This window comes from Dermacentor variabilis, chromosome 5 (genome assembly GCF_050947875.1).
Source record: "Dermacentor variabilis isolate Ectoservices chromosome 5, ASM5094787v1, whole genome shotgun sequence".
Classification (NCBI taxonomy): Eukaryota; Metazoa; Arthropoda; class Arachnida; order Ixodida; family Ixodidae; genus Dermacentor; species Dermacentor variabilis.
In genome coordinates this window covers 45,042,313-45,067,603 of record NC_134572.1, presented here as the reverse complement: position 1 = coordinate 45,067,603, position 25,291 = coordinate 45,042,313, and the positions used below count along the sequence as shown (strand labels likewise).

The window sequence follows — 25,291 nt, the reverse complement described above, 5'->3', positions numbered from 1 at the left end:
TGCGGCCGTCGTCGTCATATGCGTGCATGCACTGCGACAAAATGCCTAACTGCCTCTCCGTTGACCCTCTCACAAACGTGCGCACAGAAACACCCGCGTCCAGCGGAATGGCTTCTTTTTCCTTTGGTATTCACGACCATCATTATACCGACCTTCTCGCTGCTCCACGGTTTAATGACACATTGATATCTACCTCATAATTTCTTAAGAAATTTCTTCAAGGGGTTCTTTCCTCAACGTTCTCCGGGCGTTTCGAAAGCGTGCAGTGCCTCGTCCGAACACACCCTGGCGCTGATGAGCTCACAGCTTAGATGTTGCAGCGACAGTCCCAGGACCAGGACGTCATGTGTTCGGTTATTGACTCGACTAACGTCTCTTCGGTTTGTTTCCCGATTGACAGGTGACAACGTTTCAAGAGCCTTGGCGCTGTTGGCGGAACTCCACGATGGCGGGATTCCGCACTCGACCGGGGAGGCCCACGATATGCCACCCGCGGTCTCCTATTAGCGATAGTGGTGACGTCGCGTGATCGAAGCACCGATGCTGACCTGATGGAAGAAGCCGCGCGTGTACCGCTCTGCGTCAATCATATTTCTTTTCATTAAGTCAAAGCGTATAACGCAATTTCACGCAGATAAGGGTATAGTGCTCGCGGCTGCTTCGCCAAACGTCTCGCTTCACTCGATCTCACTCCATGCGCTGTCCTCGGACGTCGCGAACGCTCTCAAGTACGCTTTGGAGTCCGCGGATAACACTTGGAAAACACTACCGCTCTACACCAACTATAGTTGGACGGTTGCAGAATGACCGTAAGCACAACACTCTGACAACACGTGTACGTTGTCTTCACTTCCGTGCTGATGTCTCGGTCCAGATGTGCCCTCTTCTGTTGAAACTGCCTTGATGTGTGGTCATGTAGATGGAAGGGAGCATGACGTGCCATACCGCGGTGGCATGGACCCAGCATATATAGCCGGGTCACCGTGTGAGTCGCGCCGCTGTAACGTCAGTCGCGGACGAGTGCGTGAAGCCGAAAGGAAGAGGAGGAGAGGGAATAATGGTTTCAGTGCCGGAATCGATTAAAGGCCCGTCTAGCGTGCAGGCACGTTTCAGCGGTAGCCCCGGGGCAGCGTGTGCACGATGCAGTGCGGCCGGCTTCTTCGATCGCAGGCTGCTGTGTCGCCGGCAGCGAGAGGAGACTGCTGCGGCGCTGTGTAATTTTGTGGGCGGGTAGCGCGATGCGCGCGTGTGTGTCTGCCCGTGTTATAAGTGTGCGTGTTCGTCAAGGTCCGTCCTTCTTTGAGAAACCCGGGCACAGAGGGGACAAAGTGATTGCCTCGGCGCTGCCTTTGCCGGAAGCTGTAGATTGCAGTTTGTTAATTTCGGGATCGGCGGTATTCTCGGTGTAATGCGTGTTGTGGCTGCCACTTCAGAGTCAAGTACAGGTCTGTCTCGTACCACTCGTACGTGCAATTAAAAAAAAATGTCTTGCTTCTGTAGTCACAGACGATCGCATACGTTTGGATTTGTTCGGCTTACCACCGGATTGATTCCAATCGAGTTGCCTTACATTTCTTTAAACTGTTTATTCCCAGTCCATAACAGGTTACATTCTGAGGCTAGCCAATAGATGATCATCTTCATCTCGGTCAATGGTGCATGACATGGCTGAAAACTGTGACTGCCGCCAAAATGTAACATTCCGTTTAATCAACCATATTTAGCAAGTTTCTCTCTTGCTCTATCGCATCTCCTTTTCTATCGTTAGCGTTCCTTCCTTCTTTTCCACAGGTCTTACAAGTCTCTCTTTCTCTTGCCTTCGATACCTTTCGCCCTATCTCTCACTACAGGGTTGTCAGCCGGAACTTACTCTAGCTAACCTCCCTGTTATCTCTCTATTTCCGTTTCGCTCTCGATACTGCCGAAAAAAATTCGCTGTGTGGAAGGTGGAGGCAGGGGCCGGGCTATAAAGGTTACTGAGGGTAGCCGAATGTAGTTCAAACGATTTCCACATTTCGCTCTTAGAATACTTAAACGTCACATGCAAACATATATACGTTCTTTGAATTGTTGAGAGGCATTGTAAGCGGTAATTAAGCATATGGGAGGCCGTCTGAATGACTCGTTCGCCATCTACAAGAACGGCGGAAATGCGCTGTCGATCGGTTCACCCGCCTGAAACCTGCAGCCAGTTTCTGTATGAATGCCGGTGCTTGCAGTAAGTACGCCCAGTTTTCACGAATGGATTCCCACGTGATAGTAGCCAGGTGGTCTGCGCTACTGTTCGTCCTTATCTTTATTTCTGAACCAAGGTCATTGAGCGTCCTTGCTAGCGAGCAGACGCGCTTTGTGCCGTCTTTTACACCGTGCATTCTTGGCGCCAGCTGTCCACGCTCGTCAGTCATAAATGCTTTAACCCACTTGGTGGAGCTCGTTGCTGACGTGCTGCTTTCTTACTGTCCGCTGAAGCTCCGTGTGTCCGGTTAGGAATACTCCATACATCCCATTCCAGAAGGTCTTATGAAAAAGAAGTCTTTCTAATACTGTTATTTACTTTCATTGCACATCCATATATGCCACTCCTGTAGGATTCCGGCCTCTATGGGACTCTGCCCAGAACTTGTGCTGGAGAAGATAAATGGTGGTGGGGGGAAGAGGGGGAGGGGGGCACGTGGTAATATTCTGCCGGAGCAAGTAGACATCTGAACAACATTCTGCAGCAGCACTGAGGCCTTACAACATACACTCGGATGTCTCAAAGTGGTCTCCATCCGCATCCTGGTACTATACTATAGTTAGTGTATATAGGCCGAATGCACGCATTCGAAACCAACTGCGTTTAGCTTATCCCCGCATTCTTGCCCGCATTTCTGCACCGGTGGTGCACCGATCGCTCTTGCTTCTAAGGCGCAGTGCCGATTCGCTGTTTCGCACAGGTACTCCGGCACAGCCGCAGTAAGACGTTACACGTTTGGACACTCGTAATCTCGGAGACGCGAGTCTCACGCTCGATGCTTTATCCGCCGGCCTCTGTCATGCGTGGTAGTCGGCCTGCAACCCTAAGAAAGGGGATAGAAGCGAATGGTTAAAGAATCGGCGATCATGTAGCCGCGGCATATCTCGTGGCCTTAATCGGCGCAACATGTGGGAGCAGCGAATCGGCCTGTTTCTCACAGTGGGTACAGTGGAATAGACGATTATTAATTGGAGAAACTTAATCTGATTTAAAATTTAACGCATTGATTTGCATTTGTTTGCGTATGTATTCGCCATACTGGACCTCTCAGCACCGCATCTTGTATATTTAGGCAAATCTGATGTTGTTCTTTTTTATTTTTTTGCATGTGTTTTTAGCCATCTCCTGCAATAATGCCTGTGTGATGATACAGGTTTCAAAAAAGCGCAGCGGTGTTAGCATCTCTCTCTCTCTCTTGTACCTGTCTTTCACCTTTCTGTCTCCCCCTACCACTTCCCCTCTGCAGGGTAGGAAACGGAATGCTTGTCTTCCGGTTAACCTCACTGCCCTTCGCATCTCGTTTCTCTTTCTGTCACTCTCTTCAGGTTTCTGTAATAAATAAGATAAAACAGCCGCGACCATGCTAAAGCAACGCGAACGCTTAGGCGTCATATACAGACCCCACTGATCACGCAAATTATGAGTACACTCACTCGACGAGCGAAGTGGTATACGTTTCGTCGCTACGACGAGGCCGGGGACATATATTTCGCGAGCCGCCGGCGCATCATCTCGCGCCGGCTGTGTGATCACCTTGCGCCATAGCCGTACTCGTGGGCTCCCGCAGTAGCTGTGCATTCGCGCCCACCTCAAGGTACATAGGACACGTGCGTGGCTATAACGACGCCGTCTCTGTCGTGTGGGCTGTGGCGCGCTCCGGCCATGTCGTCCGAAGCAGTGGCTGTGAATCACGCCGACCTTTACAATCCTTCTACGGCCACACGGTGTGGGCGGGTGGACTTGCATGCGGCTCGATCGTCCTCGTCGCATAGTGTGGTGCAGGTATACCAACGTCTACGTAGGAAAACGGTTCCGTTCTTTCGCGCACATGTACGGGATGATGATTTTTTCAGTTTTCCGGAATCCTGGAACATCCTGGAAATCGGGTCGCACTGCAGCGCACATTGACATCGGCTCTGGCAGATAGAATAAGTCTTGCCCTGGGAGCTAGATTGTTCGAAGAGGCGGGCATTACTAGCACGATAAATCTAAACACGTATTCAGCTAATTAAAGAAAAACGCACTATTTTACCTCTTAATTAATTACTTCACGGCACATATTGCAGTTTGCGAATTGTAGCCGGTGAGTTTGCAAGACGCATGTACATTTGAAATGAATCGCCAGGATGACAACAGTTTCGAGATATTTTTTCCCAAAGTGTGGAACGAAATAATGACTTCTATAGAAAGTAAATTTGGACACAAAACCATACGAGGGTGATTGTCAAAGTCAGGCGATAGATTCCCGGTAGACCTTCTGTGATATGCTGTTTGGTATAATTGTCGGTTAGTCGTGTATTCGTTAACACTATGAAGCACGTGGGTGCTGTGACGTGGCGTTGTGCCGACTCCAGAAATGGCCTGCGTTACAACTCACATTAGCACACTTGCGAGGAGACACGTCGTGCAGGGTATCAGAATCGGCCCTTGCCAAGTCATTACCGTTGTCTACACTGTCTCCTGGATCGACCCAATTCACTCGGCCAGAGAGCCGTCCACGCATAGAGTGAAGTGGTGATGTGTGTGTTGTAGGGGGGGGGGGGGGCGCTTTGTTGTAAAAGCTTCGTTGTAATGATGGGCTCATCGTCATCTTGACGCTGAAGTAGCAACACTAGTTCGTCGTGATGAGGCCGTGGTAGCCAAATAATTCGCTAAGAGCCGAGGTGTATTGATTCTGACCCACCTCTGGTTGCTTAGTGACTTCGGCGTTGCGCTGCTAAGCCCTAGGTCGCGAGATCGAATCCCGGCCGCGGCGGCCGCATTTCAATGGGGGGCGAAATGCCAAAACGCCCGTGTACCGTGCATTGGGTGCACATTAAAGAACTCCAGGTAGTCAAAATTAAACCGAAGTCCCTCCACTATGGCATGCCTCATAATCAGATTGTGTTTTTGGCTGGTAAAGCCCCAGAATTAAAATAACATGGGTTGTTTCGCAAATGTGTAGTCCAATACGTGATAGCGTAATAAACCGCGCGAAGCTTCACGTACGTGTAACTTTGACCTGGGAATCAAAGTTAGATCTTGGGGAGCGGGCCTCGAAAGCTAATGCGTCGGTATTTTGCGTAGCTATAAAGAAGCCCGTCACTTGTATATTTGCAAGCTTTTAGTGAGCGATTAAGGTGACAGACACCACACGACTAAGTTATTGATTATCTAAGTTCAGTAGGCTTGCAGTTAGAATGCCAACGACGTTTCCGTTTTACTCAGTTGAAATATAATTGTTGTACGCGAGTTGAGGTTCTGCTTTCCTGCGCTGCTGTACTTCTGCAACTTTCATGGCGAATAATAAGGGTGCACAAGGCGAGTACACTTTGATGGCCTCTTTGATATCGGGAAACGCTAAGCACCACGCCTGTCAGCTCACCAGGGGAGCATCGACTAACAGTATCAAGTACACGCTGCATGTCTTTTGTGCAGCTGTAAGCGTTCGTTAACCCATTAATGACGTCCATTATGGGTGCGTCTCAAGAACTGTGTCTGCATTACTATAAGTGCAGGCGCATTGGGTCTTTCTTCCTGCCTTATTTTTGTTTTCGTAATATATGGACTTCGCGCTCACTTGAACTGAAGGGGAGCACCGTAAACGTTTCCGGTGTAGGACGCGGTTCAGTTTACAGATACGGTGTCGCTTTTTTATGTGCCACAACATGTGCCTTTTCCAACCTGTACGCATGGTAAAGAATATTCCCTCCATAATATTGAATGCAGGAGATAATTGACGTTTACTATTGTTCGTTATTGGTCTTTCCGTCTTCTTTTATCCAGGAAAGCAGCGATAATACGGGAGACATAGGGCAGGATAGTTGCTGCGCACCTTCAGCTTTCTGCAGGCTAGCCTCTCCAGTATTCAGTATAGATCCCCCTCCTTTCCTTCCCCATTCTCTCGCTCTCTGTTTCTTGCGAGAGAATCTCGCTTCCATTGTGTCGCCATGCATCTTTGCCATGTTAGTGAGTACACGATGTTTTTTTTTTTTTTCTCGCGTATTTCGAGGACACGCGAGTTGCATGCAGTATCGCATATGTCTCTTCACTCTATAAAGCAACGCCGCATTTCTGCACATAACAGCTCCCTCTGTGCTGTACAACATACAGTGCGGCTTTTCTTCATGAGTTCGAAACAATAAGTCGACAGAGCTTCCGAGTGCTCCCTCTAATATGGAACCATGTTGTGACGTAACCGTAACGCCCAGCTCGTCTCGATTTCACAATCCCCCGTCCCCCTTTGTTCCGTTCAGCGTCGCCGCTACAACGCGAGCAGTGTGACGCAACTTCGTGTTAACGACGTCGCACTGAGTTTTGTCTCGAACAAGTCGCCTTCCGTGCGTCACCATTATACGTAGCTGTGATGCTCCGAATGACGTTAGAGATGCTGCGGGTGTCCTGCTATTTGTATCGTATTTTAAGGTCAACAAGTGCTGGACAGCGCAGTGTTATACTGCTTGCCTGCATACGTTGAGGGCAAATTCTACCGTGAGTGCGGTGTCACAAGCCCGATGCCGTTGCATCGTGCCGATAGTCGTGTCCGAGCTTCTTGAAATACAGGAGGTGGATTGCAGCACAGCGCCGCAGCTTTGTTTTCACGCGTGCTCGCGGTTCGCAACTTCGGCGTCCTTGATGACCTCATCCCTGGAACATCTAGCTACGACGGCCTGGTGTCCATTCGGGCCAAAACATATTCCAGGGTACGTAACCAATGCGCATTTTCACGGAAAGCGTGCCTCTGAGTGCATCGAGCGTGAAACACCCAATTGTTAGCCCTACCTTTAGGAGAGATAGAGAGGGGAGGTGGGGGGGAGAGGGGTCTTTATTGCCCTTAAGTAAAATATAGGAGCGCCCCTACATGGAGGACAGAACAAACAAATGAACGCCGCACGTGTGAAAAGTGTGCCGTATATCGGAGCGTTTATGCACTTTAAATGAAAAAAAGGAAACAGTATACTACGCTGCAGGCGCGGCCTCAATCCGCGGATAAAGCGTGTGCACGCCCACTTTGTTCGGCAAGGCGGGCAAAACGCCGCGCAGTTCAAGAAAGCGAGCAGGTTTCTAGGAAGCCGCTGCGACCACACCTGTCGCCAGCAGTAGCAGTAGTAGCAACGGCGGCGGGCAGTACAGCAGTCGTACTTATGGGGTATTTGCTCTGCCACTGCCATCCATCACCCAGTGCGCAGTATATACGGACTTCTTAGTGTTGTTGCGGCCTCGAAACAGTGTTTCGGTGCCTTCCATCCCACGAGTTACTGAGTAGGTCGTTGTGTGGATGCACAAGGGGGGGGGGGGGGGGGGGTAAATCGCGTACGCCACCGGGAATTCGCGGGATTTGAACCGGTCAGCGAAAATTCTTGGCTGCGCGCGAAAGGTGTCCGATCGCAACTAGTCCTATCCGAACGCGTAGTACACCTTCTTCTTTTATTCATTAACTTTTCTTTTTCGCTCGATTTATTGTTGCGGCATTTCCTTTGTAGGCAAGCGCGAATGGTTCTCGTTGGCTTGCCCGAGTAGACGGCTACCCGCGCAGCTCACAGCGGGTCGTCTCGGTCGTTTCTCCGGCACACGACTAAGCCCTTGTTATGCATTGTAAGACTGCACCGGTGCGAGACGCATCCCTCTGTTGCACAGTGATGACTTCAGTCCCTGCCTATGCAATCTGTCTGTATAAATACGTGCAGCGCTGTGAAGGCTAGAGCCGGCTCATTTCTGAGCCTGAATAGCGCAGATCATCACTCTTAGATATTCGAAACCCACATAGTGAACAGTGAAATTTTGAGTATCTCGAAACCTCATAGACATCTTTAGTGTTGTGACTAACCTGCTTTATTCATAACGATGGTTTTACTTGAACAGACTGTTTTCCGTCGAACGATTGACTGTACATCATCGGGCGAAAGAATAGCGCAATGCTGGCTTGCTACGGAGCCGAGGATGACGCCAAAGGTGAAGCCAATGCGACTATCCTGCGCATCCGTGCTGTGGTTGCCACACAGACACTGGTCGATGACGAATCTGTTTCTACAGGGCCGCTCAGTAAACATTTCATCAACGTTCAATCAGAGCACTCATATCAACCCAATTTAGACATGAAGGCCTGCGCACTAGTATTTTGTTGGTAGAGATGTCCGTGCAACGGCATCATATTGGCCACTTGTTTACCCACCAAACGTAACAGAATACTTGCTGAAGTAGTGCCGAGTTTAGTACTGAAGAGATGTGCTCTCCTAAGAGTGGGCCGCACGCAAACACCTGTTCCCACTTTTATGGAAACACATTGTTTACTCCTGCAGGAGAAACACTTATATCGTATTCATTCCGATATAACTTCTGCATTTATTCAACTTTATGGATAAGAAAAGACGAATGAAAAAAAAAGGAAGGAAGAACAGGGGAAGCAGATGTGACGTGTTAACCCGGCACTTCATAATGCAAGACGAGTGAAATATATACGCCTTCGTCCAAAATTTGAGCTTTCATGAGCGCTTGACTGCTGTGTTTTCATAAAGATTTAATGACCCTTTTCATACGTGCCGGTAGGTAGCCACACTGCCCGTCATTAGATGAAGGAAGGCTTTCTTTCTGCACCTTGTTAAACGATCTAGACGGAAGACCTTTCTCGCTGGACATGATCTCGGGACCAACGTTGTCTCGCACATCACGGCTGCAGAAGGCCGCAAGAGCGCGGCTGGAATTCTCGAGGTCGACCGGACTCGGCTTCTGTCTGTGACAGCGCTGACTTTCAAAAAACGTCGAGGAGTCCAGTGCACCTCAAATATAGTTTCTCTACATCTCTTAATATTTTCCTTCCCCTTATCTTTCCCCTGTTGCAGGGTAGCCAACCGAGCTCAGTCCCGGTTAACATGCCTGCTTTTTCACTTACACTTTTCACTCTCTCTCTGTGTGCATATTGAGACTTTGACTACGTTAGCTCTAGCTTCTGCAACGCTGAACGGTTTTAGTGAGACAGCGCCTACGCGATGGTCCTTCGAGCAGTGCGGAGGTCCTTCACGGGCTAGTAGCTGGGCGCCAAGTGCATGCATCATCACGCTGCGACTGAGGAGGGGGCGTTGTAATGCGGGTGGATTCAGTGCAGCGTCAGCCGAACAATGCTCGCTCGCTGTGACCGCGTTCACTGCGCGAAGGCGGCGAGGGAGAACGGGTGGACGCACACAGCGCCGGAAGTCAGCGTGTGGCTGACCGAAGGCCGTGCGAGGAATAACCACGAGCCGTCACTCGCTCGCTCGCTTTCAAGTGAAAACTGGCGGCCAGGTCGTGACCGCCGAGTGGATTTCGGCCGCACGCGAGCGAGTCGGTCGGGGCCTTGAGGGGTCACCATGGCCGGCGGCGTCTGCGGGCCGGACAAGGGATGAGTAGCTCGGAGAGGGGACAGGCGAGGGACGGAAGCGATGAACGCATGGGCGTTGGGAACGTTTGCAGCGATATCCGACACCTAGAGTTGCATTTCGTACGTCCACGATTGCCGCCTTGATCATATTCAAAACGCTGTGCGCTGCGCATTTTTGTACGTCGCAGCAAATGTGCTACCAAATGGTTTGCTCTCCGTCTTTCTATGTATACACGTGTGTTAGTGGAGAAGCTATTGATGAGCACCGGCTCTGCTTCCGCCCCGCCTACTCGAAGGAGAGGGCTTCTCTCCACGTCGTTTTAGCGTCTGGCCTTTCCTGCGGTCTCGGGTTCGCAACTTCTATTCCCAGGCCGGCATCACAGCTCCGCATTGAGGCATCTCCTCAGGTTCCTGGATTATAACGGGACTGTTGTCCCACCTGTAAATACGCCGCCTGCTAGCTGGCGCGCTGTCAGCCATGGGTCCTGCTACTGCGACGACTTTCTCTATTTTCTTTCCTCTTAATTGTCCCGCCCTCCCCTTCCCCAAGGTGCCTAGAGGGCTGTGGAAAGTAACGCCTCTTCCTTTCTACAATCACACACTCTATCTATCTTGTTAAAGACAAAGGTGCGAAAACTCCATTCAGGATCAAGCTCAGCGGCGTGTAAGAGCGTTTGCAGAAGCTACTTTAGCATGAAACTGACAAAATCGGTGCGAGTCGCCTTGTGGTGCCTAAGTCCGGTAGTCGAGTTCACATAAACGCTACCAGGTCGAACTCGGGGAGCATCGGGGCGGGTTTGTTGACCTGCTCGACCGGCTCGACGAAATATACGTAAGCGCGTTGTCATGCTTCCTGTGTATCGAGTCCACAGAAGTTAACTATAGGCTGATCTACAGTTGTTCTTTAGCGTCTCGTTAAGGAAATCGGAGAGTCATAGTCTGGTGACCTGCTATTTTCTTTGTCATCCGTAGTGTTTTTAGTATACTACTGTGAGCCCGCGTGAGCAGATATTCGAGAGCACGAAGAGCAGCGTGCTTTGAAAATCGTGCAGCAGGACCCACGTGCAACAATCCACAGAGAACGACAAAGGGTGGTGGTCTCGCGCCTAGACCGTAAAGCACATTCCAGGCGACCCGTAAGTCAACGTCGAGGCACTGAAAGTACCATAACCACCATTTGTTTAAGTGACCGCGTATTGAGCCCTCAGATCCGGAACCCTCGGATGAAGCAATCCTCACAGGGGCGGTTTACTCTCGCGGTACCAAAAGTTAGCCGTCTCGAAGCGGATGGTGCGTTGTTGAAGACAACCGCTCTTCCGCACACATTGAGCATTCTTCCGGTGCATCCACGCACAGCCGTTGTTCCGCATCCCAGACCTGCTCCTCAGCCACTGCTCCTCAGCTTGTGGTGGGATCTCGCTGCTTTTGGCGGTAAGGTGGCTCACACGCGCACTGTATGTACTCCGCCACGAGAACGGTCGGTCCCCTTGGGAGTTCGTGTATCCATCTCTCCCAACACCCTTCCTCTTCTCCGCTGTTTTCTTTTTCGCGAAAGTGAGGGGGCTCGCGTGCTGAGGTCGTGCGCATCGGTTTCGCCTCGCGTCACGGCCCGGGCCTTCTGTTCTCGTCTACCGCGGCGGTAGCTGGCGCGTGGCGTATACGAAGAAACCGAGAGGTCTTGCGAGCGTGAGCGACCTGTTTGCACGCTGCGGTTCTGCACGCGGAAGAAACCCGAGCCTGCCCAGCGTACGTGTACAATGCACGTTGTCCACGTAAAAGCGCGCGTGCGCGCGCGCGCATAAGTGTGCGCGCAATTAACGACCTCTCGAGCCTCGACGTGTGTGCTTTACGGGCAGCTGCGCGCGGCGAAAGCTGATACGGCTCCCCCCACCTTTCATCCCCCTCGCCCGTGGGCAGCGCGCATATGCTTCTGATTCAGCTGTGCGGCGTTACCGCCCGTTCCAGTCTGACCGCACGCAAGCCAAACGGTGCTTGACATTAGGGGCATTGGTGCGTGCCTTGTACCTTTCTCATTTGAATCAACGGTTGGCTCTTATAGCAGGGCTATACAGTTAGCAGGAGTAAAGTCTGACACTTGGCAGGAAATTACGCCCATCGAAAACTTTCGCTGATATTATGGAAGTGTTTTTTTTTTTTTTTGCGTGTAATAAACTAGGGCGCGCGCTATTCAACTGTTCTGAGTTAAGACAAGCGGCAGTGATTGTGTTTGCTATTTGTCTGACTGTATAGATCAATGTCATCCTGACATTCGTTCGACCAGCCATTCGCTGCATTACAACTCTTTTCTGTGCTTTACTAGCGCGCGGAATTTCGCAGATGTTCGCGACATTTGTCTGTTTTCAGTGCTTTTAGTGTCTTCGGTAATGTTTACCCTGCGCTTAGGAGAAACCTCTCGTTTTCACCTCTCGTTTTCCTTCTTATAGGAGAAAGGCGCCAATATAAACTTTAAGTTCGTATATATAGACGCGTTATATGGAAGCTAGAACCAATGCTTGAACCGTTCGCAAGTTTCTAGGTTATGTACGTAGGGCAGAGGAGAAATCAAACGAATCTGCAGTAACTTAACACGTTTCTTGCTTGGACGACTCCAAATGTGAGTTGTGCGTGGGATTTACGCGAACGTCGCAGTGTTGGCGATCGTGTTCATGTCAGGGCGAGAAGAGGCCAACGTATGCCGTAGCACCTGGTATAGGACTAACGCTTTTTGAAAGCGTTTCGGTTGGTTTCTTGCCGCGGCGTAAAACTGCTTCTGTGCCCGTCAGGTCTCGAGAAGGCCATCCGTCGAATCCTGGTTTGAAGTGCTGCTCTGCCTTGTATAGTCATTAGCAGAGCGCGTTTGCGTGCTATATATTGTTTGAAGTAGTGTAAGTAGTGCGTGCAGTATGTGTCATTGTATTGTTTACAACAGCAGCAATGACGACGACTACACAACTACAGCAACAACACGCGGCGTGTTTTTCTGTCTCTCTCATTCGTGCATGCACTCCTATACAATGCCCCCAGGTCCGTACTCATGTGGCCTTCCTTGATCGCTCTTCGCTTCACGGTCCACTGGGTCGCGTATGCGGCAGGCTCCAACAAGATGGCGGCGCCCACGCGAGCGTTATAACTAGGCCGTAATTACGGACTGGCATGGGAGAAAAACCTTCCCGTTAAGCCGGGACATGCGCTTTCCTAGGCACACGCGACGCAGCGTGGCGGCAACGTCTCGGACTCGCAGCTGACCCATTCGTCAGTATACGCGCGTACGTGCATGCATGCTGCGCTTGTGTACGCTAATGTGCATATGTCGTGGATGCGCGTTCGCGCACGCGTAGCCTGGCAGCGAACGTAGCGTGGCGATTTTAATCGCTCCCGAGAAGGAAAGTTCGCTTGCGGCGCGGGTAGTTCTGTGTCCGGGCAACGGCCGCTGTTCGCATGTGCGCGCTCGTGCGTCATTTGCATGTCGCGGCCGATTGCGCATGCCCGCACATTGTTTCGGCTTCGTTTGTAGGTGCGCCGCCGTTTTGGAAACGCTGGAGTGTCGATGATGCACCGTTCCCCCTAACTATTGTTTCGCGCAAAGGCGTTAAACCGGCGCTCTCGCGCAGCGGGTTGGTCGGCGCAGCTCGAACGCTTTCTGTAATAGCAGCTGCCACACTGCATGCAGCTTTCGACAGTCCGACCGACAGAGTGCGCTCTGACAACTCGCCTTTTCGGTTGGAGCTGACGGTTGTGTTCCCGAGCTCGGCCATCTTGTGCGAACGCCTGACGTGACTCGTGCTTGCGTTGTTTGTAAGAGTGCGCGTTGTGCTTGTCTCGCAAGGTGATGCTCCACGATACTGTACAGTTCGCGGAGCGTAGCCGGAAGGGACAAAAGTTTGCGATCAGCGCTTTTCTTCGTCACTTCTTTCTCGGCCCTGTCCGGTTGCGGGCTGAGGATTGCGTAATTTTCCTCGTTGTCCTGTGTTGGGTAGCAGACGGGATAATCTGTTCTGGTTCGACATTTGTCTCACCGCAAGAACAACGATACGTCTAAGCGCTCCGCTACGACGCCTTTCATAACCCCACGGTGCAGCTTTGTCATGTGAAAACGCTACCTATCAATAAAAACAGCTAATCAATCAAATAATTGAATGAGCGGTATCATTCCCCAGGCCACAGTCGAGAACGCACGAACGCACGCACTGACATGCCGGGATCAAACGGCAGAGCACATGGGCAGCGGGCGCCAGCTGTTCCTGGTGTGTAGCGTGAAATTATACGCACTTCCACGGACGCCATCTGCTCTTCCTCCTCCTTCTCCGCTTCAGTCGTATAGCGGTGAAAGTGTTGCACACACCAGCCCTCTCGTTTACGACACGCGTCTTCGCTCGTTCCTATATACGTCATGTGAGGGACTCCAAATTGCCATGTGGCGAGGAGCACTCCAGTGTCCCGATGAGGCCAGTCTTCGGTTCCCGTCAGACATTCGTCTCTTCCTGCTGAGGCCCCCTGCTGCACGCGGCACGCCGCGCGCAAGAACAGCTGTATTCGCTCTTCACCGCGGGTCCATTTTAGCACCAGCTGCTTCTCATACACGGTTGAGGCGAGCGACGATATATAGAGCCTGCGTCTCGTTCAGCTCGGCGCGCGTTTCTCTCCAGCAGTTGGGCCATGTGCCCCTAATGGCACCTCTAATGAGCGCCGTGCAATTATGCAATTATACGCCTAATATTTAGGGACGAGCGCTATACTACAGTGCGCCGGCCCTATACCGAGCCATTGCGCACGTACCACCGACGATGAAAGGCAGCCTTCTCTGATGGCCCCACTAAATGGTTTATTATTTCTGTTTTCGCAGCGACCCTTCTCTCCCTCCCTCTTCCTTCATCTTAATGGACGAAGATTGATTGCCGTGAACTAGTAACCCGTATTTCTGTCACGCTTGGCGCGGCGTGTAGCCCACGTCTGGTTCTATTTTGCGCTTCGCCGTCGTGCGCTGGCGTCTGTCTGCCCTTTCCCCCTTTTTTTTTTCCCCGATTCGTTTGGCGCTGCTGCATGCATGTGCCGATAGCGGCGCGCTGCTAACCAACGCCCTCGAAGGCGCCGTCAGACTGGTGTCTTCCGTACTCTGTACATGCGGCGTATTTAGTGTTCACGCGCGGCTTTGACAGTGGCAGCTTGGGTGGGGCTTGGTCTCATGGGTTATGCATAGCTTTCTGTATTAGCTACCGCGGCAACCTTCGTTCAATGGTCCACTTTCACCGCAATGCTGTTTTAGCTTCCCGCGATGGTCCTTGTCGTCTTCGTAATGCTCCGCTGTCTAAGCATACCGCTTCCTTAGGTAGAAGGTGGGTTCAGTTGGCGCAGGACAGATGTTGCGCGATATGCCTGGGAGAGGCTTCTGTCTTCCAGCGGGCTTCGAGTAGATTGGTGATGGGGAGCACGGTGGATGGACGAGCCACAGCACTTTCGCCAATCATGGACCGGTGTTATTCGTGAAGATTTTTTTCGCCTTTGCGAATACACAGATCGTCAAACGCGATGTGTGGCTGTCTGGAGAAGCTTGCAGTGGTCTTCTGTACTTCCGTACCTGTGCATCGCGACGCAACATGACCGCAGCGCCGTATGTAGGTATACATGTATACCGCCCTTCGGCTACAGGGAAGTGCCAGACAGACTTGGCCGGGCGCTATACGTGGAGGCCATCGTGATGGCTTCCGGTCCGCGATTTGTTCCGGGGCAACCAGCCATAGAGCTGTTGGGCTTGTCTCGTCGTGAGTAGCCGGGCGGGCCGGGTACGCGACGCCGCTTTTCGTTGACGCCGGAAGCCTGCATTGCGAGCCCCCCCTCCCCCTCCCACTCTCCCTCTCTGTGCGGACCGCCTTGATTCGCAGTCGCTGCGCCTCTTGCTTTTTTTTCCCCCCACCATCCTGTGCACGGGTGAAACAATGCGCTGCACGCCGATCGTAATTTACGAGCGCGGCCAACCTTAGCGTTCGTTTTGTTCCGGTTGTCGACTTGTCTCCGGCGCGTAGCCCACCCCATCCGCAAGTGCGTGTAGGACCGGCGGAAGGCTATAACTGCCCCGTCGGCATCCGGGGGGGATTGTGCGGCTGCTTATTGAAAAATGCATAAGTATCTTGGCTTTTACTTAATCTCGCATCGCGCGCGCTCTCGCTGCTTCTATAGAATTATGAAAACTGACGCCGGTGTACATACCGCCGCGGGCAAGTAAGCGTATAGAGAACGTGAACACAGAAAGCGCGGAAATTTCGTTTTCATTCACGAGCAGCCCCGCGGTCGCACGTCAGAAGTTTTGACTCAGCCGCACTGTTACGATTAAGCTTAGCTCCTGTCTATGTACACGGGAACGGAGAAATAGTTTGCCACATCTGCGCTGCACCGGTTGCTGAATTTTCCAAAGAAACAAACTCACAGTGACTGATAAAATGTGCGTACTGTTACTTTACTCCTGTCGGTGACCGGCGTCCGCGTTTCAGAGCTATTGCATTTCGTTCATTCAACTAAAGGCCTCCGACTCATGATATTATATATAGGGGTAGGCGGTAAGGTAAATAATAATCTAGTTTCAAAAAAAAAAATATACACAAGGCTATATATGTCTCGAAAAAATACGAAACGCAACTAGGGGAACAAAGTACAAATAACCACCAACACAGACAAATGTAAGAGGAAACATAAAGAAAAAAGGACGGGAGGAGGGGGCATGGGAAACAGCTGCTAAGGCACAGATTACATAACAGATCCAAGACAAAACGCTGTTTGAGCAAGCGCGTGAATGTTTCGACCTTGAATGACATGAAAACAAAACAAAACAAAAGAGTACAAACCGCATTTATCGCAGCCATGAACGAATATTCATAGCTCAATTTGAGTGAAGCGTGCGAACATTGCTGCTCTATTTGGTGCTGCGACTTTGTTCAGCATCGCACTGCCGTTATAGACTATAGTTGTGAAGGTTGTATTGTGCGACATAAAAAAAAAAAAAAAAGAGCGGTCATATGTTGCTCTTTCGTTACATCCCTCTGCACGACGATACAGCAAGGTGTTTTCTGTAAGCCTGAACCTGAACTTCCGTTTGCTTGTGCGGGTGACATTGTCCATTGTTAGGCGATAGCGCGCACTCGTTCGACTGAGGGACCGAGTCGTCGCCGGCGTCGATTGCTCTCGAGGCATAGCTTCGTTTGTAATAGGCGGCGCGAATGTCATTCTCCTGAAGTCATTTCAGAGTCACCTTCGTGTGTAAGCATACGGGTCGTTGTATATAGGGCTTTGAAGAGCATCGAGATTGACGCCGATGTGCCTCGATTCTCAGCGCAAGAGTGTGCGCACTGCTTACGAAGAATGTAGCACTGAAGCTTAACAAGCGCTGATGTGAGCCGAGATTTTCATACCGGAACTACAGTTCCAGCCGATATGACCTGTTTACCACAAAGGAGTGATAATTTCGTCAAGTTACGGACATGATGTTCTTTTTTTTTTTCTTTTTCAGGGCTACTTTTCTTGTTTCATTCCCTTTCTTAATCGAACCGGTGACACGCCCTATTATATATTTATTTTCTTTCTTTAACGCCCTATCTTCGGATGTGACGATGGTTAAATGAGGCGTTTCTTCTAGGATAGAGTCAACTTGATTCATCGCTGTCAGCGTTGGCAGCGGGTCATTTTAAATGACTAAATGTTTTCGAGGAACCCATACAAACTATATGGCGTTATCATTTGAATAATGCTGAGTGTGCCAGTGCAGTGTATAATAGGCACCTCAATTGAATGAACCCACGATATGTTGAACGAGTCTGTGGAATACAGATACCTTTGAACGACTGAACGAACGAAGGAACGAGTGAGTGAGTGAGCATTGCAAGCGATCCACAGCTAGCCTGCAGGCAAGATTATTCGGTTGGACTCTGAAAAAAGTTGGGCGCAAGCGAAATTCGGACATTTTTGTCGCGCGATTGTCGGGGGGCAGGCCGCAGGTTCGATTCCCGGCCACAGCAATCCGAAGGGGGCAGAATGCAAAAACGATCGTGGTATTACCGTGCATTGGGTGCAGGTTAAAGAACAGCAGGTGGTCAAAATTATAATCTGGAGCCCTTCACTATATAAGGCGTCCCTCATAGCTCACCATGCAGTTTCGAGACGTCAGTAATTTTTTTACCCGTGTGCGCCGCACGAAAGCTGTCGTGCTCGAAGTCTGAGCCACGTGATATTCGACGGGCATATGCGTGAGTTTGGAACGGCACTATACATACGTGGGTTTTAGAACCGCTGTGCGTGGCCCTCCTAGAGAGCGCCCTCATTTGTCGCCGTCGTTTTCTAAGCGGGCCTATTCTTGCCTGCGACAACCGCGGTGGGGCAGGCAGCTGGGGCTTGTCCCGTTCGGCTTGGCGGTGATTAGAGGGTCTGGGAATGAGAGCAGCAGCACTATGGGGACCCGGGGCAAGGCAGTTGACCGGAGAGGCTTCGTGCGCAGGGACTGCGGACTTACCCGCTCTGGACGCTTGCGCACAAGGCCGTTTCTGCGTCTCCGTAGAAACATACATGCTTGCCGGGCGCTTGTCGCTTTGCTCGTTTGTCCCGCACCACATGGCGGGATAACTGTACATATGCGAATATTATCGGCCGGTCCCAACGGCTATAGCTTTCCCACGGTCCGTTTCCGTTTAGCTTCGTTGCATCTTACCGAGAGAGGAGCAGTGTGAGGATAACAGAAATGTTCCGTAGTGATGCGTTTGTGGTATTAAACTGACGCGGCTCGACTGGCTTGCGGAAACCTGTTTTGACCTCTTGTACGTGCCTACACGGACCTACACCCCAGTTCCTACAAACTTCATAACTGCCCGTTATAGCATTAATCCTTTTGTATTTTCTTTTTCTCCTTTTTTTGTTGTTGAAGCAAGCAGCGTAACCTTTATGTTGTTCACTGCCTTAAGGAAAAAAAGAAAAAAAAACGCAAAAGAAGAAAAGCATGTCGTGGTGCCGAGGAACACCTCTACGCATATAATGCGGCAACTGTGTACGTACGATCATTACGATGACTGCGTTCGTCTAAATTCGTTGACTTCGTAAGACCGCGAGGTTGAAACAAATAAGTTTGCTTTTGTAGAGAAAGCAGTCGTGGCGCGCGGGGCAGCGTTGTCCGCATTCAGGAGAAGTCTGCTCTCTCTGCGACGTTTTGCAGGTCGCAGGATGACGAGAAAAGCGTGGCGGCTTCCGCGATGCTGCGCATGCGCCGTGTACGCACGCTACGCCGCACGCCATGCATGCGTACGCGTTTCCAGCGTGCGTGCGCAGCGGTCCCTGGCGTGACTTCGCGCTGCTTTCTTTTACTATAGAGGAAAATATGTCGGTGCAATTGTTCCATCGCCATGGGAATCATGGGTTGGCGAATGAGTTTTGGGAATCGTCTCGGATCCGCTGGGAAAGCATGTTGCCGATTCTTTTGTCGTCTTTTGGTGATGTTGCGTTTCGCCTGCGACACGTGGTTTTGCCGGCGCGACTGCGGCGGGGCGGCAGACATTTTGGCCCGATCGTCGTCGCCGCAACACTCATCGCCAGGTGTTTCCAGGCGCGACTGCGGCGATGCGACCGCCTAGGGATCATCCTCGCATTCCAGTCATTGTGCCCGAAACAGGCGATGCCAAAGCAGGGATCTCATTCCAGTTATTGGGCCCGAAACAGGCGATGCCAAAGCAGGGATCTCGTTCCAGTCATTGTGCCCGAAACAGGCGATGCCAAAGCAGGGACCATCCTCTCATTACAGTCATTGTGTCCGACCGGCAGCGCCACGACAGGGTGCTACGAGATCGTGCTCGACATGGTGCTACGGCATCGCTACGACAGTGTGCGTCACCATTAGCCCATTGTACATTCACGTGCTCGTCTTTTGAGGGGTTCCTTCTTGCCCTCAACTGCGAGAGTATAAAAACAGCTGCCCCCGGACGCCAAAGGGAGGGCTCCGATTTCTTCTGTAGAGTGAAGTGCTCTCCCGTCTCTCTACTACGGTCAAACCTGACCGCCAACTCTTTGCGATGTTAAAATAAACAAGTTGTTTCGTTGTTACCAGTCGGCTCATGCTTTGCCGGGACCTTCGGATGCTTCCAGTTGTACCCCAGGCCGCCAGGCCAACGCTACCCTTGGGGCTTGCGACCCAGGTACAACCACGGGCGTCAGCGCCGAGTTCCCAACAGATCGTACCAGCAGTAAGATCCAAACATCTGGTGGCAGCGGTGGGATCGCCTCCGACTTCAAACAACTGTCTGCCAGCGGTGAGATCGCGACAACGGAGGCCAGCAGCGAAGAGATGCAGTTGACGGTATGCTGAGCAGCTCAACGACGATCCGGGAGCAGTGCAACGAGCCCTGTGTGACGACTGGTTGCCTGCAGCGGAACGACTGCGCGGAATTCCTGCCTGCGAGGTTTGGTGAGTGCGGGACTTTCTTCTTCTGAGCTTTGCCAGGCTTTTGTTAGTGTCAGAAACAGAGCTGGTAATTGTGGTTGTCGTTGCTGCCGGGTTAGTTTGCGGCAAGACAATAGTAAGCAGTAGAGAAAGCAGCATTCAGAGCAGCCATGGATTTGAAGTCGTTGCGCAAACCGAAATTGTTGGAGCTTGCAAGAGAGTTGGGTCTGGATGTCTCAGACAAACTAAGAAAACCTGAACTGCTAAAGGCTATTCTTGAGTTAGAGGCTGAGGATGACGAGCTGTCGGAATGCCTTGAGACTATTGAGGAGAGGTCAAAAAGACAGGAGCGGGAACTTAAAGAACAGAAAGAAAAAGAAGAGCGTGAACGTAAAGAACAGAAAGAGCGAGAGCAACAAGAGAAAAAAGAAGAGCGCGAACACGCTTTGGAAATGAAGCGTCTTGAGGTAGAGATGGAACGCGCTCGTAATGGAAGTCAGGCACACGGTGCAGGAGAACGAGTATTGTTCAAAATGACTGACCTGATGCGGCCGTTTAAGCTTGGAGAGGACATTGGTTTGTTCCTGGTTAACTTTGAGCGAACGTGCGAGAAGCAGGGGTTCTCTCGGGAAACGTGGCCACAGCGCTTGCTCACTTTGTTACCCGGCGAGGCGGCCGACGTAGTCGCTCGCTTGGATAGAGAGGAGGCAGAGGATTTCGACAAAGTAAAATCGAGTCTGCTAAAAAAGTACCGGCTGTCTGCGGAAGCGTTCCGTCGGAAGTTTCGGGAAAATGAGAAAGGCAAAAGTGAGTCATATACAGAGTTTGCGTATAGGCTTATGTCGAACATGCAGGAGTGGCTCAAAGAAGAGAAAGCGTTTGGTGACCACGATAAAGTTCTGCAGTGTTTCGGGCTAGAACAGTTTTATAGTCGGTTACCGGAGAACGTGCGATACTGGGTCTTGGATAGGCCAAACGTTTGTACGGTGGCTAAAGCCGCTGAGCTAGCCGAGGAGTTTGTGACGCGTCGGGCTCGCGGAGCTAAGGACGGTCAAAAGGGTGAATTTGGCTCGAAGTTCGAGAGGCCGAAGTTCACACCCATGAGATTAAAGGGGGACACGCGTAGTGAGGATGCGAGCGAAAGCAGTCCGACCAAACGTAAAGAGACGGCGGCAGCCAAACGCAGAAAGCGGTTCGAGATGAGGCGAGCGCGCTTGTGTTATACGTGCCAGAAGCCGGGTCACTTTTCGGCGCAGTGTCCGGAAACAACACCAAAAGTTGTGTTTTTTTCAATAGGCAGCACTGACGAGAACATGAAGCTTCTCGAGCCTTACATGCGAGACCTCCTCGTGAACGGGAAAGAGTGCCGAGTGCTTCGCGATTCCGCAGCTACGATGGATGTAGTTCACCCATCTTACGTAGAACCCCATATGTTCACGGGCGAGTGCGCGTGGATCAAGCAAGCCGTGGAAGCTCATAGCGTGTGTCTGCCGGTAGCAAAAGTGCTTATTGAAGGACCTTTCGGAGCGCTTGAGACGGAGGCGGCAGTGTCATCTATGCTGCCACCCCAGTACCCGTACCTATTTTCAAACAGGTCCGATCACCTCCTGCGCGAGAAGGGGCTTTTGTTTGGTGAAGCTAGTGTTCAGGCCTTAACCAGATCGAAGGTTCGGGAGCTCGCTGCAAAGGCGGTAGTTGCGGGGCCGACGTTATCAAACAACGAAAAAGGGTCAGAGGCGCAGCAAGCTGATATTCCGAGCACGCCCGAACTGAATAAACTTGAGTCTGTAACGTTAAAGGCGCCAGATACTGGAGAGGAAACGCCCGACGCGGGAAAGTTAGAAGAGCTATCTACTGATTTGCTCATCGCGCCTACGTCAGACGGACTTGATAGGTTGCTAAAAGTCAGCCGGACGGCTTTGATAGCCGAGCAAAAAAAGGATGGCAGCCTGGAAAACGTGCGCTGCAATGTCAAAGAAGGTATCGCCAGGAAAACTGCGCGTTTTGTGGAAAGAGGTGGAGTCCTGTACCGGAAGTATCTAGACCGCCGAGGAGTGGAGTTCGATCAGCTGATCGTGCCTCAATGCTATCGTCAGGATCTGTTGCGCTTGTCACACGGGGGTTCGTGGTCCGGACACCTAGGAGTTAAGAAAACTAAGGACCGTCTCTTGCAAGAGTACTATTGGCCAGGGTGTTTTCGGGACGCAGACCATTTCGTGAGGACATGTGACACTTGTCAGCGGGTGGGCAAACCAGGGGACAAATCGAGGGTGCCGTTGAAATTGGTACCTATCATTACGGAGCCTTTTAGACGGCTCGTTATTGATACAGTGGGACCTCTGCCGGTAACAGCCACGGGGTACAGACACATTTTTACTGTGATCTGCCCAGCGACAAAGTTCCCTGAAGCAGTGCCGCTTAAAGAACTCAGCTCAGTTGAGATAGTTAATGCACTACTGTCCATATTTGCGCGAGTTGGTTTCCCTGCGGAAATCCAATCAGATCAGGGCACAGTGTTTACTAGCGCTTTGACGACAACTTTTCTCGAAAGGTGTGGGGTAAAGCTGTTACACAGCTCAGTGTACCACCCACAGTCGAATTCCGTTGAGAAGCTCCACTCCGTCAGGAAGCGCGTGTTGAGAGCATTGTGTTTTGAACATCGAACTGACTGGGAGCTGTGTCTGCCTGGGGTGATGTTTGCTTTACGGACCGCGCCGCATGCAGCTACGGGGTTTTCGCCAGCTGAACTGGTGTACGGTCGCTCGCTTCGATCTCCGCTTCGCATGCTTCGAGAATCATGGGAAGGTAGGGGCGACGACCCAGTCGTGGTGGAGTACGTGCTTAAGCTCCTCGAACGCTTAAGAAGGGCACAGGAGTTGTCAGGTGAAGCAATGACAAAGGCCCAGCAGAGGGCCAAGGTTTATTATGATCGGACAGCCAGGGCCCGTCGTTTTGAGGTTGGCGATGAGGTCATGATATTGCGCACATCGCTAAACAACAAACTAGACGTGCAGTGGGAGGGCCCAGCACGAATTGTTCAGAAACTGTCGGACGTTAACTACGTGGTAAGTCTGCCAGGAAAGCGGAAAGCACAGCAAGTTTACCACTGTAATCTGCTCAAACCTTATAGACAACGGGAAGCAGTGGTGTGCATGATGATAAACGTTCCTGAAGAGCTTCCAGTCGAGCTTCCGGGACTAGGCTCAGTGACGAACAGGGAAGACACCGGTCAAGTCATTAGTGACCTTATCAGTAAAGCACCGCTGTCGCCCGAGCAGAAAACCGAACTACACCAGCTATTACAAGAGTTTCAAGGTCTGTTCTCTGAGAGGCCTGGTAGGACTTCTGTACTTACTCATGATATAGAACTTACCTCCACAGAGCCAGTACGATCCAAGGCGTATCGGGTGTCACCCCGCCAGAGCGATATTATGGAGGCTGAGGTAAAGAAAATGCTACAGCTCGGTGTTATTGAGGCAGGTGAGAGTGATTATACCTCCCCTTTGATTTTAGTTGAGGTACCGGGCAAGGAACCTCGTCCTTGCGTCGACTACCGCAGGCTTAATTCCATCACTAAGGATCAAATTTATCCGATCCCTAACATCGAGGAGCGCCTTGAGAAAGTTAGTAGCGCTCAGTTTATTTCCACCCTAGATCTTGTCAGGGGTTATTGGCAGGTTCCACTTACAGAAGAGGCTAGTAGGTATGCGGCGTTCATTTCACCAATGGGAACATTCCGTCCTAAAGTGTTGAGTTTTGGTTTGAAGAACGCGCCATACTGTTTTTCAAGTCTCATGGATAAAGTGTTGCGGGGACAGCAAGAATTCGCTTTACCGTATCTAGACGACGTAGCGATATTCTCCGCATCCTGGTCTGAGCATATGACACACTTGCGGGCAGTGCTAACCCGCCTGCGCGAAGCGGGCTTGACAGTAAAGGCTCCTAAGTGCCAGTTAGCACAGGCCGAGGTTGTCTACCTCGGTCACGTGATTGGTCAGGGTCGTCGCCGCCCCTCTGAAATAAAAGTGGCCGCTGTGCGAGACTTTCCGCAACCGCGCACCAAGACCGATATTCGGTCGTTCTTGGGTGTCGCCGGCTACTATCAGAGGTACATCCCTAGGTACTCTGATATCGCGGCTCCCCTGACGGATGCTCTAAGAAAAACAGAGCCTCAAACAGTCGTCTGGGACGAGACAAAGGAAAGAGCTTTTAGCGCCCTAAAGAGTGCCCTAACAAGCCAGCCTGTGCTACGATCGCCAGACTATACAAAAGGGTTCATTGTTCAGTGCGATGCTAGTGAGCGAGGCATGGGCGTTGTACTGTGCCAACGGGAAAATGGAGAAGTAGAACACCCCGTCCTGTATGCTAGTCGTAAGCTGACCAGTCGTGAGCAGGCGTATAGCGCCACCGAGAAAGAGTGTGCATGTCTCGTGTGGGCCGTTCAGAAATTGTCATGCTATCTAGCCGGCTCGAGGTTTATCATTGAGACGGATCACTGCCCTCTCCAATGGCTGCAGACCATCTCTCCCAAAAATGGCCGCCTCCTGCGCTGGAGCCTCGCTTTACAACAATATTCCTTTGAGGTGCGTTACAAAAAGGGGTGTCTCAACGGTAACGCCGATGGCTTAAGTCGAAGCCCCTAACGTAGGGATCAGCCTCAAAATTGTTTGTTACTGATGTTTTTCTTCCTGAGGCAGGATTTTTTTTAACATATTGCTTTTGTTTAGTGTTTCAAAGTGATGATATGCTTTCTAGTGCAATTTTTCAATTTGTGGACGCGTTCTGAGTGATGCTAGACTACTGTAAGGAACTAGGCAGTGGTATAAAAAGGGGAAAGAGCCTGGCAGGGCTTAGTGAGGGTTGTGCCGTGCTTGCTGACTGAGCGGTTGAGTTTCAGCGTAGTTCTAACGCTTGCCGGGAACGAGAACAAAAATGTGAACTCTCCCGAAGTCACTTTGCAGTGTCCCGTGCGAACCTGAACGAGAGAACGAGGCCTTCTCTGTGCGCTGCGCTCAAGAAACGTCGAGGGACGCCCGACTTCGGTTATGAGCATCATCGAGCGACATCCCTCCGGACAGCGGATGCAGTCCCCTGTCCATCGGGATCTCCTTCCCCCGGCGGGGCGGTCTGTTGCGTTTCGCCTGCGACACGTGGTTTTGCCGGCGCGACTGCGGCGGGGCGGCAGACATTTTGGCCCGATCGTCGTCGCCGCAACACTCATCGCCAGGTGTTTCCAGGCGCGACTGCGGCGATGCGACCGCCTAGGGATCATCCTCGCATTCCAGTCATTGTGCCCGAAACAGGCGATGCCAAAGCA

The 25,291-nt window shown here is 51.4% G+C and overlaps 1 protein-coding gene across 5 annotated transcripts in view; it reads left to right on the top strand.

The window, feature by feature from the left end:
- LOC142582503 (uncharacterized) overlaps positions 1 to 25,291 on the top strand; it is a 165,155-nt gene that overhangs the window by 50,796 nt on the left and 89,068 nt on the right. The window contains exon 1 of one of the 5 annotated variants that reach the window (XM_075692309.1): positions 6,600 to 6,918. The exons of the other annotated variants lie outside the window; for them this stretch is intronic. Within the exon in view, the coding sequence (XP_075548424.1) occupies positions 6,851 to 6,918 (68 nt within the window). The 5' untranslated portion in view covers positions 6,600 to 6,850. Of the gene's footprint in view, positions 1 to 6,599; positions 6,919 to 25,291 lie in introns of those variants that run through there. 5 annotated transcript variants of the gene reach the window in all.